General features: G+C 37.7%; 1 protein-coding gene across 2 annotated transcripts in view; it reads left to right on the plus strand.

Annotated features, from left to right (window-relative positions):
* Positions 1-12605, plus strand: part of Mettl25 (methyltransferase like 25) — an 82000-nt gene extending 69395 nt beyond the window's left edge. For both annotated transcript variants that reach the window (XM_004650151.2, XM_045153466.1), the window contains 3 exons: positions 9752-9826; positions 10543-10614; positions 12229-12605. In XM_004650151.2, the coding sequence (XP_004650208.2) occupies positions 9752-9826; positions 10543-10614; positions 12229-12321 (240 nt within the window). In that variant the 3' untranslated portion in view covers positions 12322-12605. The remainder of the gene's footprint in view (positions 1-9751; positions 9827-10542; positions 10615-12228) is intronic.
* The last annotated feature ends 4616 nt before the right edge of the window (positions 12606-17221 follow it).

The raw sequence follows: 17221 nt of genomic DNA on the forward strand, positions 1-17221 counted from the left end.
CCTAGATTGCCTATAGTATCCCAGGAATGTTTATGATTTACTGATCTTGCTCAATGGAGAGGTCTACTGAATCCCACTCTAGCTACTGTTGTTAGAGAGGTGAAAAGTGAGAAATCACATCTAGAGACATGAGAAAAGACATGGATCAAGAGTAGCCTGAGAGTGACACTGACTTGTTGATTCTATTTTGAATGGTTTCTTTTCCCCTTTTCCTCTTGCCTGCTGTCCATATGGTGATACTGAGCACACTGCCCAGATTTGGAGTCTAACTACCTGAGTGTAGTGTGAGGACTGGAAGCTTGAGCAGCATCTACGGGAATACATAACATTGGGCTCCGGTGCAAACCTTCTGAACTAGAATGCACATTTTTTTAAAGATTTATTTTTTATTTATCTATTGGGGAGCGAGGAAGTGTGTGTGTGTGTGTGTGTGAGAGAGAGAGAGAGAGAGAAAGAGAGAGAGAGAGAGGGAGGGAGAGAATGGACATGCCAGGGCCTCTAGCCACTGTCCTAACATTGCTGTCATCATTAAAAAAAAAACATTGGGCTGGAGAGATGGCTTAGTGGTTAAGCGCTTGCCTGTGAAGCCTAAGGACCCTGGTTCGAGGCTTGATTCCCCAGGATCCACATTAGCCAGATGCACAAGGGGGCGCCACATCTGGAGTTCGTTTGCAGTGGCTGGAAGCCCTGGTGCACCCATTCTTTCTTCTACCTGCCTCTATCTGTATATCTCTCTCTCTGAAATAAAGAAATAAAAATAAAATATTAAAAAAAAACATTTATGTCATATTAGTTCACATAATTACATTTGATAAAGTATATAAAATCTGCAAATTACTTATTGAAATCAAGTGAAATATTTAATAGATAAATTACTTGTCAATACTCACTTTTCAAATGAATATAAGTGAAGTATTTTGTGTGTGTGTGTGTGTGTGTGTGTGTGTGTGTATTTATATATATATATATATATATATATATATATCTTTTTTTTTTTTTTTTTGAGGTAGGGTCTCACTCTAGCTCAGGCTGACCTGGAATTCATTCTGTAATCTCAGGGTGGCCTTGAACTCATGGAGATCCTCCTACCTCTGCCTCCCTAGTGCTGGGATTAAAGGCACGCACCATCACGCCTGGCTTATATTTTTAAAATACTAGCAATTTCAATTTTTATTAGCTAACAACTGAATATGTATTCAGTTGAAAATGTAAGATCCTTATAAATTTCCTTTCATTTTTTTAAATCAAAACATCTATTTTACTCATAAATTTCATGTTTAGGAAAATTAGTCACAAACATAATTTCATCATTCTAAAACTAACAAATGTTTTACTTTCTCTGCCCCCTCCCAAGGATCAGTCACTAATCTCATCAGTAGTATTTTGGGTAAGGTTTTCAGTCAGCCTAAGAATACCAGGACCACTTCATCCCCCTGCGCATCATCCTGACCACTCACCTATTTCTTTACTCCCTTGGTGGGTTAACAGATGAACATCACCTCCATATAGGTCTGTCTCAGTTCTTTTTTTATTTTATTTTGTAGCACAGAAACATTTTTTAATTCTGATTAGAATATGTTTGTTTTACAAAGCTATGATTTTTTAATGCATTATGCAGGTGAGAGTTAATGGGTCTAGGTTTACTGTTCTACATGCAATTAGCTAGTTTCCCAGAACTACCAGCTGAAAAGGTAATGTTTTGGTACCTTTGTCAACAGTTATATTACTGTGGCTGTAGGGGTTTATATATTCTTTTCCATTGGTCTATGGGTCTGTTTTGTGATAGTACCATACTGGTTCTGTTACTATGGCTCTATAGTATAAATTGGTTTGGGTATTGCAATACTTCCAGCATTATTCTTTTTGCTCAGTATTGCTTTGGCTACTGGGGTCTTTTGTACTTCTATATGAAATTAATTCTTTTCTATTTCTGTGAAGAATTTCATTGGAATTCAGATGGAGATTACATTGCAACTGTAGATGAGGTTTTGCAGTATTCTGCTGCTCCATGAGCATAGGAGGTAAAAAACTCCCTTTTGTGCTTTACATTTTTTCCTTTGGTGCTTCATAATCTTCATTGTAAAAGATTTTTACATACTTAATTAGGTTTATTCCTACGTTTATTGCTTGCTCTTATTTTAGGTTATTACTTTCCTGAATTCTTTCTCAGCCTGTACTATTAAGTATTGGTATATAGGAGTACTACTGACTTTCAAATGTTGATTTTGTGTTCTGCTACATTGCTGAAAGTGTTTTCTAAGAGCTTTCTGATGGAGTCTATGTAGATCTTTATGTGTAGAATGATGTCATCTTCAAACATGGATAATTTGACTTCATTCTTTCCCATTTGTGTCCCTCCCCCTTTATTTTTCTCTTGCCTTATGTCTCTAAGACTTTAAGTACTATATACTAAGAGTGGAGAAAGTGGACATCTTTGTCTTGGTTTTTTTCTTACGTTAGAGGAAATGCTGCAATTTTTTTTTCCCCATTTAGGATAACATTTGCTATATGTTTGTCATACAGCCTTTACAATGTTCATTCTGTTTTTGGATTCTTCAGATCTTTCATATGAAAGGATGTTAAACTTTATCAAAGGACTTTTCTTTTTATTTATTTATTTAACACAGAGAGGGTGGGGGTAGAGAGAATGGGTATGCCAGGGCCTCTAGCCATTCATTGCAAGTGAACTCCAGAATCACATACCACCACGTGTATCTGGCTTATTTGGGTACTGGAGAATTGAACATGGGTCCTTAGGCTTTGTAGGCAAGCGCCTTAACTGCTAAGCTATCTCTCTAGCCCTCAGGAGACATTTGTATACTTGCTGAAGTTATCATGTGATTGCTGTCCTAGAGTGTGTGTGATAGACACATTATTGATTTGGGTATGTTGAACCATCTTGACATCCTTTGGATGAAGCCAACTTGATCATTATGTATGATTTTCTTAATGTGTTACTGAATTCAATTTCCATGTATTTTGCTGAGGATATTTGTGCCCATTAGTGTTTCAGTTTAGTTGAATAGTGTTTCTTCCCTCTCTGTTTCATGAGATAATTTGACAGTGTTGGCGTTAGCTCATCCTTTGTGTTTGGTGTAATTTGGCAGTACATCTATATGCTCTTAGACTTTTTTCTAACTTGGGAGACTGTGACTGTTTCAATATCATTGCTTATTATGTAGGGTTATTTAAATAGTTTATATCCTTTTGGCTTACTCTTAAATATCTTTGTATCTAGAAATTCATTGGTTTATTTTATATATTCCAATGTATTTCAATATAGATTTTTATATTGTCTTACGTATTTAATGAAAATCCCTTTTCTTTAGAATGTTACTAATTTGGGTCTTCTCTGGGCTTTGTGTAGTTTGGCTAAAGCATTTCCAATTGCTTTTGCTTTCAAAGAACTTGTTTCATTGAGTTTCTTTTATTGTTCTTTTAGTCTCCATTTTATTAATTTCTGGCTTCATCTTTATTATTTCTTCTCAGCTACTCTTGAAGGCTTGTTTGTTCTTGTGTTTCTAAAACCTTGATGTACAATACCCATCTTTTTAGAGAAAAAAATAAATTCAACGTTATTTATGTAGGTATTTTACTCCCAAGAAGAAGCAGCCTAGCCGCCTCTGTAACTGAAGAGTAGAATGAAGGTGAAGAGCCGGCTGAGTACTCCCGCAGCCAGCAAAGCCCAGTTGTGGACAGTGAGCATCCTGGTGGAGTGTGATGTATACCAAGCTGTGCTCCTTTGAGCTTCCTCTCAAAGTGCGTAGCTTGGCCAATTTATGAGAAAAACAATGATAAATCACTCTAGAGAAGCATTATTCAAGATGTCTGAACAAATTCATTAAAATTGTTGTCATTAGAAATGAGTCTGAGAAAGAATTCTAGCTAATGGTGCTAAATGTAACTTGTTATTTTGCATTGACTGTAAAATTAACAAACGACATTGTGAAAAGCCAGGGAAATCTGAATATAAATATGGACCTTACTTAATAATATATCAGCATTAGTTCAGTAGTTATAGCAGATATACCAGAGGATAAGATAGAGTGATAGTATGTGGAAATTATCTATACTCTCCTGAAAGTTCCTTTGAAAGTATATATACTGTTTTATTTTTTAAAAAATTTACAAAGCTGGGCATGGTGGCACATGCCTTTAATCCCAGCACTCGTAGAGGTAAGGGGATTGCTCTGAATTCAAGGCCACCCTGAGATGACAGTGAATTCCAGGTCAGCCTGGTCAAGAGCAAGACCCTATCTTGAAAAAATAAAAAAATAAACTAAATTACAAGTATATTAAATTTTTGCCTGGTGTCAAATACTAGGTTAATAGATTGATGCTACTTCATTGAAAAGTAAGGATGACTTTGTGAAAATAAGTGATGTTATTCCATTGTATATGTAAAGATTGCTATATAAGCAAAGTTCTTCAAGTAGAATTTAGGAAACTGGGGACAAAGCATTCCAGTTGAAACCACTAAGCAAGCAAACCCTCTAGCCCATGCTTAGTTTTGTCATTCTAACATATTAATAGACATTTGTACAAGAATACTTGCTTGGAATTCTTCCAAAGCTAGAAGTGGTGAGACAAGCCACAAAGGATTGATAATGAGATGCTTGCTAGCAGACAAAATAAATCTACTTCTAACGTATACTACTCTTTTTTTTTAATATTTTATTTAGCGGGGTATAGTGGCTCACACCTTTAATCCTAGCACTTGGGAGGCAAAGGTAGAAGAATCACCATGAGTTCAAAGCCAACCCAAGACTCCATAGTTAATTCTAGGTCAGCCTGGATCAGAGTGAGTGAGACCCTACATCAAAGAAAAAAGAAACATATATAAAATTTATTTACATATGAGAGATGAAAAGAGGCAGATAGAGAGTATGAGCACACCAGGACCTTTAGCCACTCCAAATGAACTTCAGACGCATATGCCACCTCATGTATCTGTCTTAAGTGGTTACTAGGGAATCTAACCTGGTCCTTAGGCTTTGCAAGCAAGTGCCTTAACCACTAAACCATCTCTCTAGCACCATAATAACTATTAATGTTTGAAATAAAGGCAGAAGAAATTCAAGACATGATGAGTTAAACTTTGAAGGAAAGAAGCTTATTTCTAAACCTTTGACTCTTTTTTTATTCTCAATTTTTATTAACGTTTTCCATGATTATAAAAAGTATCACATGGTAATATCCTCCTTCCCCTCCCCCACTTTCCCCTTTGAAATTCCATTCTCCATCATATCCCCTCCCCTTCTCGATCAGTCTCTCTTTTATTTTGATGTCATGGTCTTTTCCTCCTTACTTATGATGGTCTTGTGAAGGTAGTGTCAGGCACTATGAGGTCATGGATATCCAGGCCATTTTATGTCTGGAGGGAGCATGTTGTATGGTGTCCTACCCTTCCTTTGGCTCTTACATTCTTTCCGCCACCTCTTCCGCATTAGATCCTGAGCCTTGGAAGGTGTGATCGAGATGTTACTCAGTACTCTAGTCATTTCTTTCCAGCACTGTGATACCTTCTGAGTCATCCCAAAGTCACTGCCATCTGAAAAGAGAAGATTCTCTACCCAAAGTAAGAGTAGTATTAATATAAAGTTATAAATATTAAGAGAAGTGCTTATTGGGCAGTTTCATAAGCGTACTATATACATTTTTCCAGACAACAGCAGATGTTACACCTCTAGGGCTCATGACTACCCCTGTTTTAACTTTTCAGTATCAGGGATGTATTTCCCACCATGGAGCAGGCCTCCAGTCCAATTGGAGGGCAGTTGGTTTCCACCATGACAGATGTGCCACTATTGCACCTGTTGGCTCATTTGGGTGGGCTGGCCAATTATAAGGCTTGCAGTGTCCACTGTTGAGTATCTTCACTGATGGTATCTCTTTCTCGCATTGAACTACATGTAGAATGGCTTCTTCTAGCTTTCTGTCAGCAAACCTTTGACTCTTGATATTCTTGCAGGCATGATGTTTGTCTGGTGTTCACAGCATGTTGGGCAGTGACACCTAGACTACCTAATAGTCTATTGTATAGTTAAAATTACTGGCAACTGGGTTGGAGAGATGGCTTAGCGGTTAAGGCATTTGCATGCAAAGTCAAAGGATCCCCATTTGACTTTCCAGGACCTACATAAACCAGATGTCCAAGGGGGTGCATGTATTTCGAGTTTGTTTGCAGTGGCTAGAGGCCCTGGTGTGCCCATTCTCTCTCTCTCTCTCTCTCACTTTCTCTCAAATAACTAAATAATATTTTAAAAAGAAGTTAGTGGTGTAAAGTGTCCTTGAACATGTTTAATGAAAATAAATAAGATAAAAAATCAGTTATCTAAAAAAAATTACTGGCGGGCTGGAGAGATGGCTTAGCAGTTAAGCGCTTGCCTGTGAAGCCTAAGGACCCCGGTTCGAGGCTCAGTTCCCCAGGTCCCACGTTAGCCAGATGCACAAGGGGGCGCACGCGTCTGGAGTTCGTTTGCAGAGGCTGGAAGCCCTGGCACGCCCATTCTCTCTCTCTCTCCCTCTATCTGTCTTTCTCTCTGTGTCTGTTGCTCTCAAATAAATAAATTTAAAAAAATTAAAATAAAAAAAATTACTGGCAACAAAATTACGAGGAAGCAGAGATAGAATAAGGTGTTTGAGAGGATTTGCTCATCTGCTGTCTCCACTATAGTTTCGCTTTAGGTCTGGCTAATTGTTGACCTGGACTCACCCTGCCACTGGTTCGGGTTTCTTACACAGCTTATCTCATTCTAGTCATTCTTGTATTAGGTAACAGGAAATAAATTGATGTACAAAACCTCCTTTTGCAATTCTGTGTCCACTTTCAACTTGGAAGTTTTATGAGTGTCCTAAATATGACCTATCCTAGAAAGTGCTTCAGTTTTGATTCCTGCTTTTACCTATGCAAAGTTGACTTTTCCTAGGCTCTTAACAATGTCAATATTCATTAATGACTCCTATAAAATGAGCCCATAAATACATATATGTTAAACTTGGTGTTGGAATTAAATGATATAATGTCTTCATTTTAAAATCATTCACTGGTGGGGGGGGGAGGGTATTACCATGGGGTACTTTTTTATAATCATGGAAGTTGTTAATAAAAAATAAATAAATACAAAGAAAACAAATGACAATAAAAACATCATACACTGTTGGTGATCTAATTTGATGCGATAAGTTTTTAAACATTTGCTTTGAAAAAGCTGACTACAACATTGATTCATCCCTTAAGCACTTAGGTTTTGTCCTAAAAGCTATGAATGTCCTTTATTTCCACCAGTTTTTTAGTATAAGCACAAGACCATTTTGTTTTCCTTTCTTTTTTGAGGGGAGGGAGGCAAGCTGTCTTATTTTAGGTTTAGAGGTTTGTTTGTTTGTTTGTTTGTTTTTTCCACAGAGGTTAGCAGTGTAACCCTGTTTGAAGCTCTATCTTGTTTTTTTCCTGCATTATACACAATCCATAATGCATAATCTCTTGAAGTAAAGCAACTAGTCTTCATTTTTTCATTAGGAGAGGAAACAATGCTCTCACCTTTCCTCTCCACAATAACTCAAATATGCAAGCAGTATAAGAAACACAAAATTCTTTGACAATACCAAAGGCCATTTTAAATCTCAAATTGTGTATCATAAAGTATAATGAGTATAAAAGGGTGCAACAAGAGGCCAGGAGGAAAGGCCCAGGATCACATGTCTCCAATATAAACAACAGAACACAGTTCTCCAAAGTAGCATCTCTTGGAAAGCAAATGCAAAAAGCCCTAGTTTCGAGCAAAGACAACTGATAGCTGATAGTTCTTACTCTCTCGCACAAGGAACCAAACATGGAAAATAAAGAATTCGAGGCTGGAAAGATGGGTCAGCATGTTAAGGTGCTTGCCTGCAAAACCAAAGGCCCCAGCTTCGATTTCCCAGCACCCACATAAAGCCAGATGCACAAGGTAGTACATGTTTCTAGAGTTCGTTTGCAGTGGCTAAAGGCCCTGACACATCCATTCTCTTTCCCTCTCTCTGTCTCTCTCCCTCTCAAATGCATATACATACACACACACACACACACACACACACACACACACACACATATAATATTTATTTATTTATGTTTCACACTAACCATGCTCAGAGGAAAGCCAGGTAGTTCTTAGTCTTGCATGCAGGAACAGGGAACAGAGTATGGAAAGTAAAGCATTCATACTGACCATGCTCATAGAAAAGCTAGGTGGTTCTTAATCTGTTATACAAGGAACAGAACATGGAGAATAAAGAGTTTACTCTGACCATGCTCAGAGGAAAGTGGAGTGGTTCTTAGTCTGGCATTCAAGGAATGGGGAACAGAACTGGAGAATAAAGAATTCACACAGACCATGCTCAAAAGAAAGCAGGTGGTATAGATGATGAGTTTACATTTCCTTCAACCACTGATCTATTGCAAGGGAGAAATAGACTCAAGACTGTAATCCTGATACACAAATATGTGAGGTGACACCTTTTGGTACCAGAGAGCAGTCCTGGATCCAATCCAGTGTGTTCTGTGTAAAAGGCTTGATCCAAGTATATGTGTTTAATGAAAAGATGGATGAAATTTTCAAAAATCTAACCGTTTTGTGAGACAAGGCCTTGTCTTAGCACTCCCTGCCTGGCTTTTGACATGTATTTTGACAGTAGCATCTTCTGGTGGCTTTTCTTTGTTAAGCCCTTCACAAAGGCATTCAGCTTATTAAAACAACTTTTCTTTTATGTTTGTTGATTACTTAATTTTGTTGATACGTTGGCTACACTAAAACTGATGTTAAAGCTTGGAAATAGAAACAGTTGATAAAGTAACCATAAAGTTAAACTGCTGAGCACCAAACCATGTACATGATCTAGAATGTAGTCTCTTAAGTATGTGGATTCATATATTATGAGTGTGTCTTTTATAGAAAGGTGTAAAGTAATGGTTGGTTGATAGAACCATACTGTTCTTATATTTCTGTTCCTTTTGAATATTTCTCTAACATACAGTTTGATAGAGGGTTTAAATTTTTAATTTTATCCAAGAAATGCTTATGGAATGTTATGTTCACCAAGCATAGTAAAAACTGAAAGTGAAAATTTGGGATGGGAAAGATGAATTAGCAGTTAAGGCACTTGCCAGCAAAGCCTAAAGACCCAGGTTCAATTCTCCAGGTCCCATGTAAGCCAGATGCACATGATAGAACATACGTCTGGAATTCATTTGCAGTGGCTAAAGGTCCTGGCACACCCATTCTCTTTCTCTCCCTTTCTCTCCGTGTCAAATAAAAATAAATGATAAAAATTTTTAAAGTAAAACTTTCATCAGTATGTATTATAATTAAACAATAGTAAGATTTTTACGTATTTATAAAGTACTAAATATGTTAGTATAGAATACTAAAATGAAATAAATTGGTTGTTTTTACTTGCTTCACTTATACCCTTATGGGGAGCTTTTCAGAAAGGTAAGGTTATTTTAAATTGCTGTCATTTTTATTTTACTTTAGGATATGCTTGATAGGGAAAGTTTGTAAATACAGGCTATACATGGTGGCACATGCCTTTCCAGCACTTGGGAGACAGAGGTAGGAGGATCACCATGAGTTCAAAGCCAGCCTGAGACTACATAGTGAATTCCAGATCAGCCTGGGCTTGAATAAGACCTCACCTTGAAAATAAAAGTTTATAAATATTTAACTTTTTAATTGATTGATAAATTGTTTTTGTTTTTTCTTTTATCTCAAAGCTTCCAGAAAAAGTAATAATGGACTACTACGAGAAGTATAAGCCTAGAATGAATGAGCTGGAGGCCTTTAATATGGTAAATCTCAGATTTAAGTATATAAAAATGGATATGTTGGTAGACTTGAATAGCATGCTATTACACTTTATTTTGGGGCCAACCAATCTATGTTTTTTTTTTATTTTTTTCTGTTTGGATCCTTTCCTATTTCAGAACTATATTAGGTGTCAGTCAAGTAATAAATAGAGCACATGGTGAATTCTCTTTAAGTATGTTATAGAGGCATGGAAAGAAGTTTCAAAGTCCTTTGAACACCTACTGGTCTTCGGTGCAGTTATTTCACAAGCATTCCTTTTAATGAATTTCATATTGAGGACTCCTTTAAAAGCATTTTATCATATGTGATTGCTTCCTGGATTCCTCATCAAGCTCACTTAAAGAACATTCTTTCCCTGTTATTATTAAAGAAAAACTTTTAATCTGTACAGTATTCATCTTCTGGAGGTGTGCAGTGAGTATTCGAGATCTCACCTGTGTAAAGTACTATAGATATATTTTCTTGTGTCTTATTTTTGAGGTAGAGTCTTACTGTAGCCTAGTCTGACCTGAACTTACTCTGTAGTCTCAGGTTGGCCTCAAAGTCACAGTGACCCTCCAACCTCTGCCTTCTAAGTGCTGGGATTAAAGGAATATGCCATCATGCCCAGCTAGATATGTTTTATTGGACATAAATGTTCAACAAATAAACTTACCTTTTCATAAGTACTACCATCATGTCTTATTTTTCCCTTCAGTTGAAAGTTGTTCTGGCTCCTTGCATAGAGACACTGATTCTTCTTGATAGACTTTGCTACCTAAAGGAACAGGTAAATAATGTAATTTTTCAATGTGTAAGAAATAACCTTTATTAGGGGCAATAATATAAGTCCTCATATCATAGCTGGGATAAAGTTATTTTACACAAACTCGCAAGATAATTTTAATGTTTTAAATATCTTTTCCATTTCCTTCTTAACATAGAAGCATATGTACAGCAGATGTGTTCAGAAAAACTGTTATAATAAAGTTTATGTTCTTTTAATTGTGCAGTATTGTTATTCATAGGCAGGGAACACAAGAAACTACATATGACATGTTTTATAGCCAAAATTAATAAAGGCCAGACATCAGAGATACTGTGTGCACATTTTGTTTTGTAAGGCATGGCCTTTTAATTCACTTTTGGGTTTTGGGACATGCATGTCCTGTAGTATAAAAATGTGTTTCTAAGCAGTGAAGATTATTTCTTTATTTTCGAAAGTCTTAGTTATTTTATCTCTGTTGTATGTCAAAAATACGGTCTTTCTGTCATCTTTAGGAAAAATGTGTTTTGTAGATTCTTCTGAACTGTGATCAGATCGAGTTACTGTGATGTGTTTAAACCCATTCAGGGTATTAGCCTAATTTTTCTCCTATAAACCCTGGATTTTAACAATTATACTTTATCATAGCAGGTGCTGTTTCTTTTAAACAGGCATATTGAAACAAATGGAGCTTAATAAATGTGGTGGTGTTCTAATTTGTGGTTTTACAAAAAAAAAAAATCAATTTTTTAGTATTTAAATAATGCACTTCCTTAAGCAGCCAACTAATACCACATCACTGGAAAACCTAATAGGTGAAGGAATCAGTACCCATTTCTGTAGCTACTCATTTCCCTTTTCAAAACAGTTTCCATTGACCTAAGCACAATAATTAGGTTAAACTGTATAACAAAATAGGTCCTAATTCAATGGTAGGCAGCATATATTTATTCATTTTCAGTATTTTCAATATCTTACAAAAGTAATACATATTTGTAATCCCACCTCTCATATTACCTTTAAAGTGTTTGGTCCGTGTTCTAATGATGCTCTCAAATACAAAAGTTGTGCATACTATACATTAATTAAAATTACAATAAATTGTTATTTTGGTATAATTTGTTTAAATTATAAAGAAATCTCTCCTCACCTATTATACACAAGCTAAATAATGTGGGATTTTTGTGTGAATGTGTGTATTTCTTTGTTTTCAAGGTTGGGTCTTACTGTAGCCCAATCTGACATGGAACTTACTCTGTAGCCCCAGGGTGGCCTGCAATTTACAGTCATCCTCCTACCTCAGCCTCCCTAGTGCTGGGATTAAAGACATGTGCCACTATACCCAGCTGATGAATTTTTTTTATTATAAAGTAATTAATATATAGCTAATACCACTTATTATTAACCATGCCCAGTTTTTTATAATCAAATCAAAATATACTTGGAATTCAGTTTCTGTGTACACATATTTCTTCAACATAATTTCTTGTAGGTGAAATTGTAAGTGTAAATTTTCCTCAAGAAAGAATTATTTTGTAAAACTTGCATTTCACTTAGTTTTTTTGTTACAATATGTAATCTGACTCTTCTTTATTTGTTGAAAATGGTTATCTATTTAAATTACTTATCAATTTGCAGGAAGATGTTGCATGGGCTGCCCTTGTGAAGCTGTTTGACCCTGTGAAGTCTCCTAGATGTTACGCTGTTGTTGCTCTGAAAAAGCAACAATGATTTCAACTCAAGGAAGTTATTACTTGACTTGTTCCTGGGACTTGTTACTTCTTTAGGCATTTATTTCATGTTATGCAAATATTTTAAAAAATAATTGCTATAAACTTTAATAATAAAATATTTAACACCAGAAGGTCATAATAAATTTTTCCATTGTCAAACCATACATTAGTAAAATAAGAATTTATGAAAATGTTATGAGTTGACCAACATTCCTGAGTTAGTATGTCAATAGAACATGGTAATCTGATCTTAACTCCTGTTCAATATTTGAACACTTGATATTTACTACACATCACATTTTAACTTTGATTTACTTTTTAAAAAGATGAAAATAAAATTTATTTACTTTAAATAAATTTTCAATGGTGAAAATGCTAAGTGTTATGTGCATTTTTCTCCACATTTTAGAAGGGTTTTCAACATGACCATAAGGGAAAAATCACATTTAAGAGGAAGAAAAGTTCTGGAACCAGCCAGTTATAAAACGTGCCTAACACAAAGCACATTTTACACCATGCTTTAATCTGAATTGCATGAGGTGATATTCCATTCCCTTAAAGAAATGCGTGTGTTATAAGTGAGTATTCAGTTTAAGGATTCTTGGGGATATTTATCCTACTAGAATAAAGTAATGGTTTGGCACATACAGGAATTACCTTGTGCTCTGTAAAAAGCCAGTCTGAGTGACAAAGATTGAATGGGAGGGGATAGATCCCTGCCTGGTTGGAGCAAGTTTCTTTCCTCAGCAAAGAAACAAGGTTTTTAATGTACACAGAAGAGATGGACAACTGGAATAAGGTTTCCAGTGGTCTCCAGAGGAGGAAAATACTGCTTTCTTACATTGTCATGTTTCTCCCTTCTTAAGAAGAACAATTTTTTACTGCTGTAAGGTTCAATATCGACATTGCAGCCAATATATTTGTGAATGATTTACTGTGTACAGCTTGTACAAGACCAGGAAAGTATGCCATTTTAATCGTTTTTATTATTAATTCCAACATCTAGATGTGGCAATTGGATCTTAAAGCAACCCAATGTATCCATCACATATTTGAATAATACCAACTTTTTACCAATATTATTTCATCTGTACACACATGAATGTGCACACATGCACGCTTTCTACTGAACAATTTTAAAGAGGATCCCGGGCAGTTTGTTGCTTGTCATGGATAATTTAGTATATTAGTTTCTAGCAGCTAAGGATTTTTTTCTGTAATAACATTTATAATTGTTCTTTTTTTAAAAATTTTTTTTTTATTTATTTATTTGAGAGCGACAGACACAGAGAGAAAGACAGATAGAGGGAGAGAGAGAGAATGGGCGCGCCAGGGCTTCCAGCCTCTGCAAACGAACTCCAGATGCGTGCGCCCCCTTGTGCATCTGGCTAACATGGGACCTGGGGAACCGAGCCTTGAACCGGGGTCCTTAGGCTTCACAGGCAAGCACTTAGCCTCTAAGCCATCTCTCCAGCCCTTATAATTGTTCTTATGAGAAGCACTTTGACAACCTGTTCATTTAGCATAAGAGTGTCTTGTCCCACCCCATCCCACACCTATGACCTCCACATCCATGGACTTTTGACCAGATTTACCATGCCAGACATAAATTCCCTCCTGTAGAATGTACCTCAAATACAGCTGGGAAACAGTTTATTACCACCATAACTGTAATGTCACTTTTCCACCAGTGGGAACATCTTACTTGGCAGATCAGTTCAGGAGCAAAGTTGGTCCACAGCTGGATAACACTATTGATGACTTTTCTCCCCCAGCAGTCTGCACAGCATCTTTAGGCAATTATAAAAGTTAGCCAAGCCAGGCGTGGTGGCACATGTCTTTATTCCCAGCACTAGGGAGGCAGAGGTAGGAGGATCGCTGTGAGTTCAAGGCCACCCTGAGACTACAGAGTGAATTCCAGGTCAACCTGAGCTAGAGTGAGACCCTACCTTGAGAAGAAGAAAAAAGAAAGAAAGAAAAAGCTAGCCAATAGGAAGGATGCGTTCTGCTCAGTTCCAGCTTGTTTTCTCATTGTCCTGCAACTAGAGTATGTGATGTTTTCTACAGTAGGGACTGACCAACTAGATGTGGTGGGCAGGCAGGAGCAATGGCCATAGGTTATATTGTTTTATGGGTAAATTTAAGTCATTGTGTTTCTTTTAAGTATACATTTTTAAATATTTATTATTTGAGGAGAGAAAGAGGAAGATAGAAAGAGAATGGGCATGCCAGAGCCTCCAGCCACTGCAAATGTATTCCAGAAGCATGTACCACCTTATATATCTGTCTTTGGTGGTTACTGGAGAATTGAACCTGGGTTCTTAGGCTTCTCTTAGCCTTAACTGCTAAATCATCTTTCTAGCCTCCCCATTGTGTTTCTTAATCTTTCAGCAAAAATACTGAACAATTACTTCTGGGTGGTTTCATAGCATGGCATCAGCTTGGCCACTCCACAACTAGTGTCAGAAGATTGACCAGCACCTTTCAGGTGTGACCTGATTTACTTAGTGTGAAGTTTTCCCTTTTTCTTTCTCTTACTGGTGTTGGCAGCCAGTAATCAGTTGGAAACAATAAAGAAAGCATACACATACACTGTTAGTTATTTGTCATACTCATACTGATTGCTGAGAGTCCTCCTTAGTTTCAAGTCACTGACTTAGTTTCTTTTTTTTTTTATAGTATTCGTTTGTTTGTTTTTGAGGTAGGGTCTCACTCTAGCCCAGCATGACCTGGAATTCACTCGGTCGTCTCATGTTGGGCTTGAACTCATGGCAATCCACCTACCTCTGCCTCCCTAGTGCTGGGATTAAAGGCGTGTGCCACCATAGATGGCTCTTCTTTTTCTAATTTACTGATTTTTTCATAAAGAGGTTGGGCACAGACCTTCTCTCCCCTGCCCCATTTCTTTTCTTTTTTTTTTTTTTTATTTGAGAGCGACAGACACAGAGAGAAAGACAGAGGGAGAGAGAGAGAGTGGGCGCGCCAGGGCTTCCAGCCTCTGCAAACGAACTCCAGACGCGTGGGCCCCCTTGTGCATCTGGCTAACGTGGACCTGGGGAACCAAGCCTTGAACCGGGGTCCTTAGGCTTCACAGGCAAGTGCTTAACTGCTAAGCCATCTCTCCGGCCCCCTCCTCTGCCCCATTTCAGTTGAGGGTCTTTGGTGTATTATGGTATTAATTGTCTCTGCCTAGATGGGGGAAGCATGGTATCTCAGGCTATTCCCACTCACCCTGAGACTCTTACAATCTTTCTCCCTTCTCTTCTGTGATACTCTCTGAACCTTGGTGGGCCAGATAAAGATCTGATTTAGTGTTGCTTTCTCTGTAGACTCTGGATCTCTATTTTTATGAGGTTTGAGAGACCAGTGTCTGTTGCCATTTCCCTGGAACTAGTTTTCAGGCTGGCTATGAGAGCAGTATTTGTGTCATCCCTTCCCCTATAATCTTCTGAGCCTAGGCAGATGAAGTGGAGGTCACTCATCTGGTAGACAGACCTCTCTTCTTGATGTGTTGATGTACCCTTGCTCTTGCCTGTCTACTCCATCAATAAAGTAAAATAGATTCTCCAACCAAACGTGAGAACATTTTGAATAAAAAAGGATAAGCCTTGTCATTAGAAAGATGCATTGATGTGTATCTTCATGCTTATTAGTTAAGAGAGCAGCAAAGGTTCTCTCTGGAGCCTATTAGTTTCCTATTCTAGGGAATTGTCTTGGTTCCCAGAGCCAGATATGGGTTCAACCCCACTGAGAGGGTCTCATGTCCAATCCATGAGCAGTTGGTTACCTACATCGATGATCTGTGCACCACTAGTGCAAAATGTGTACTTCTTTCTCAGCTCATTGACTTTGGAAGTGACAGGATCATCAGCTTAATCACTCACTTGGCAACTGTTAATCTCCAGACACTCTCCTAGCATTTTCCAGCACTATGAGGGCTAGCCAGGAGGGTACTGGATTCTCAGTTCCACTTGACGTTCTGTGGCTGCAGGCTGTGGGTTCTTCACAATAGGGGCTTAACTTTTAGCTTTTGCAAGTAACCAAGTGTTTTGGCAATAGCCTGTATTATTTTGGGATCTCATGTCTCTCTGACCAACAGCTCACTGTGGGAGGAACCCACTTCCAGCCTGGGAATTACCAGTCAGCACCCATGGTTTTAGGTTAATGCTATCTCCACCTTCTATGGAGCTCTTCCGTTTGGGTCTCCCTCTTTTTATTGAGGGTAATGGTTTGTAAAGTGGTATCCTGAAGGAAGTTTCTATGGAATTGATTCATGTTGTCATTAGTTTTGTGTATTCTCCCCCAAGCCCTGCTTCCTCTACCCCTGGAGCCTTCCCATACCTTTCTTTCTTTTTGTTGGTCATTCACTTGTCCACTAGCCCTTCCTCCCTTCCTTCACAACTTCCCCTTTTTCCTATCTTCATTCTAATGTCGTTTCCACATTGTAGACATTTATTATGGCTTACAATTAACACTGCACATGAGAGAGGTCATGCAGCATTTGTCTTTCTGAGCCCATGTGACCTCACTCAGGATGACTTTTTTTGAAGTCTTTCATTTTCCTGCAAATTTGATTGTTTTATTTTTTCTTACTACTGAGTAGAATCCCATTTTGTCTGTGTACCACATCCTTATAAACCACTCATTTATTGATGGGTATGTGGGATGCTTCCAGTTCCTGGCTGTTAGGAATAGATTAGCAATTAAAAATGGTTGAGGGCTGGAGAGATGGCTTAGCGGTTAAGCGCTTGCCTGTGAAGCCTAAGGACCCCGGTTCGAGGCTCGGTTCCCCAGGTCCCACGTTAGCCAAATGCTCGAGGGGGCGCATGCGTCTGGAGTTCATTTGCAAAGGCTGGAAGCCCTGGCGCCCCCATTCTCTCTCTCTCTATCTGTCTTTC

This window comes from Jaculus jaculus, chromosome 6 (assembly GCF_020740685.1).
Source record: "Jaculus jaculus isolate mJacJac1 chromosome 6, mJacJac1.mat.Y.cur, whole genome shotgun sequence".
NCBI lineage: Eukaryota > Metazoa > Chordata > Mammalia > Rodentia > Dipodidae > Jaculus > Jaculus jaculus.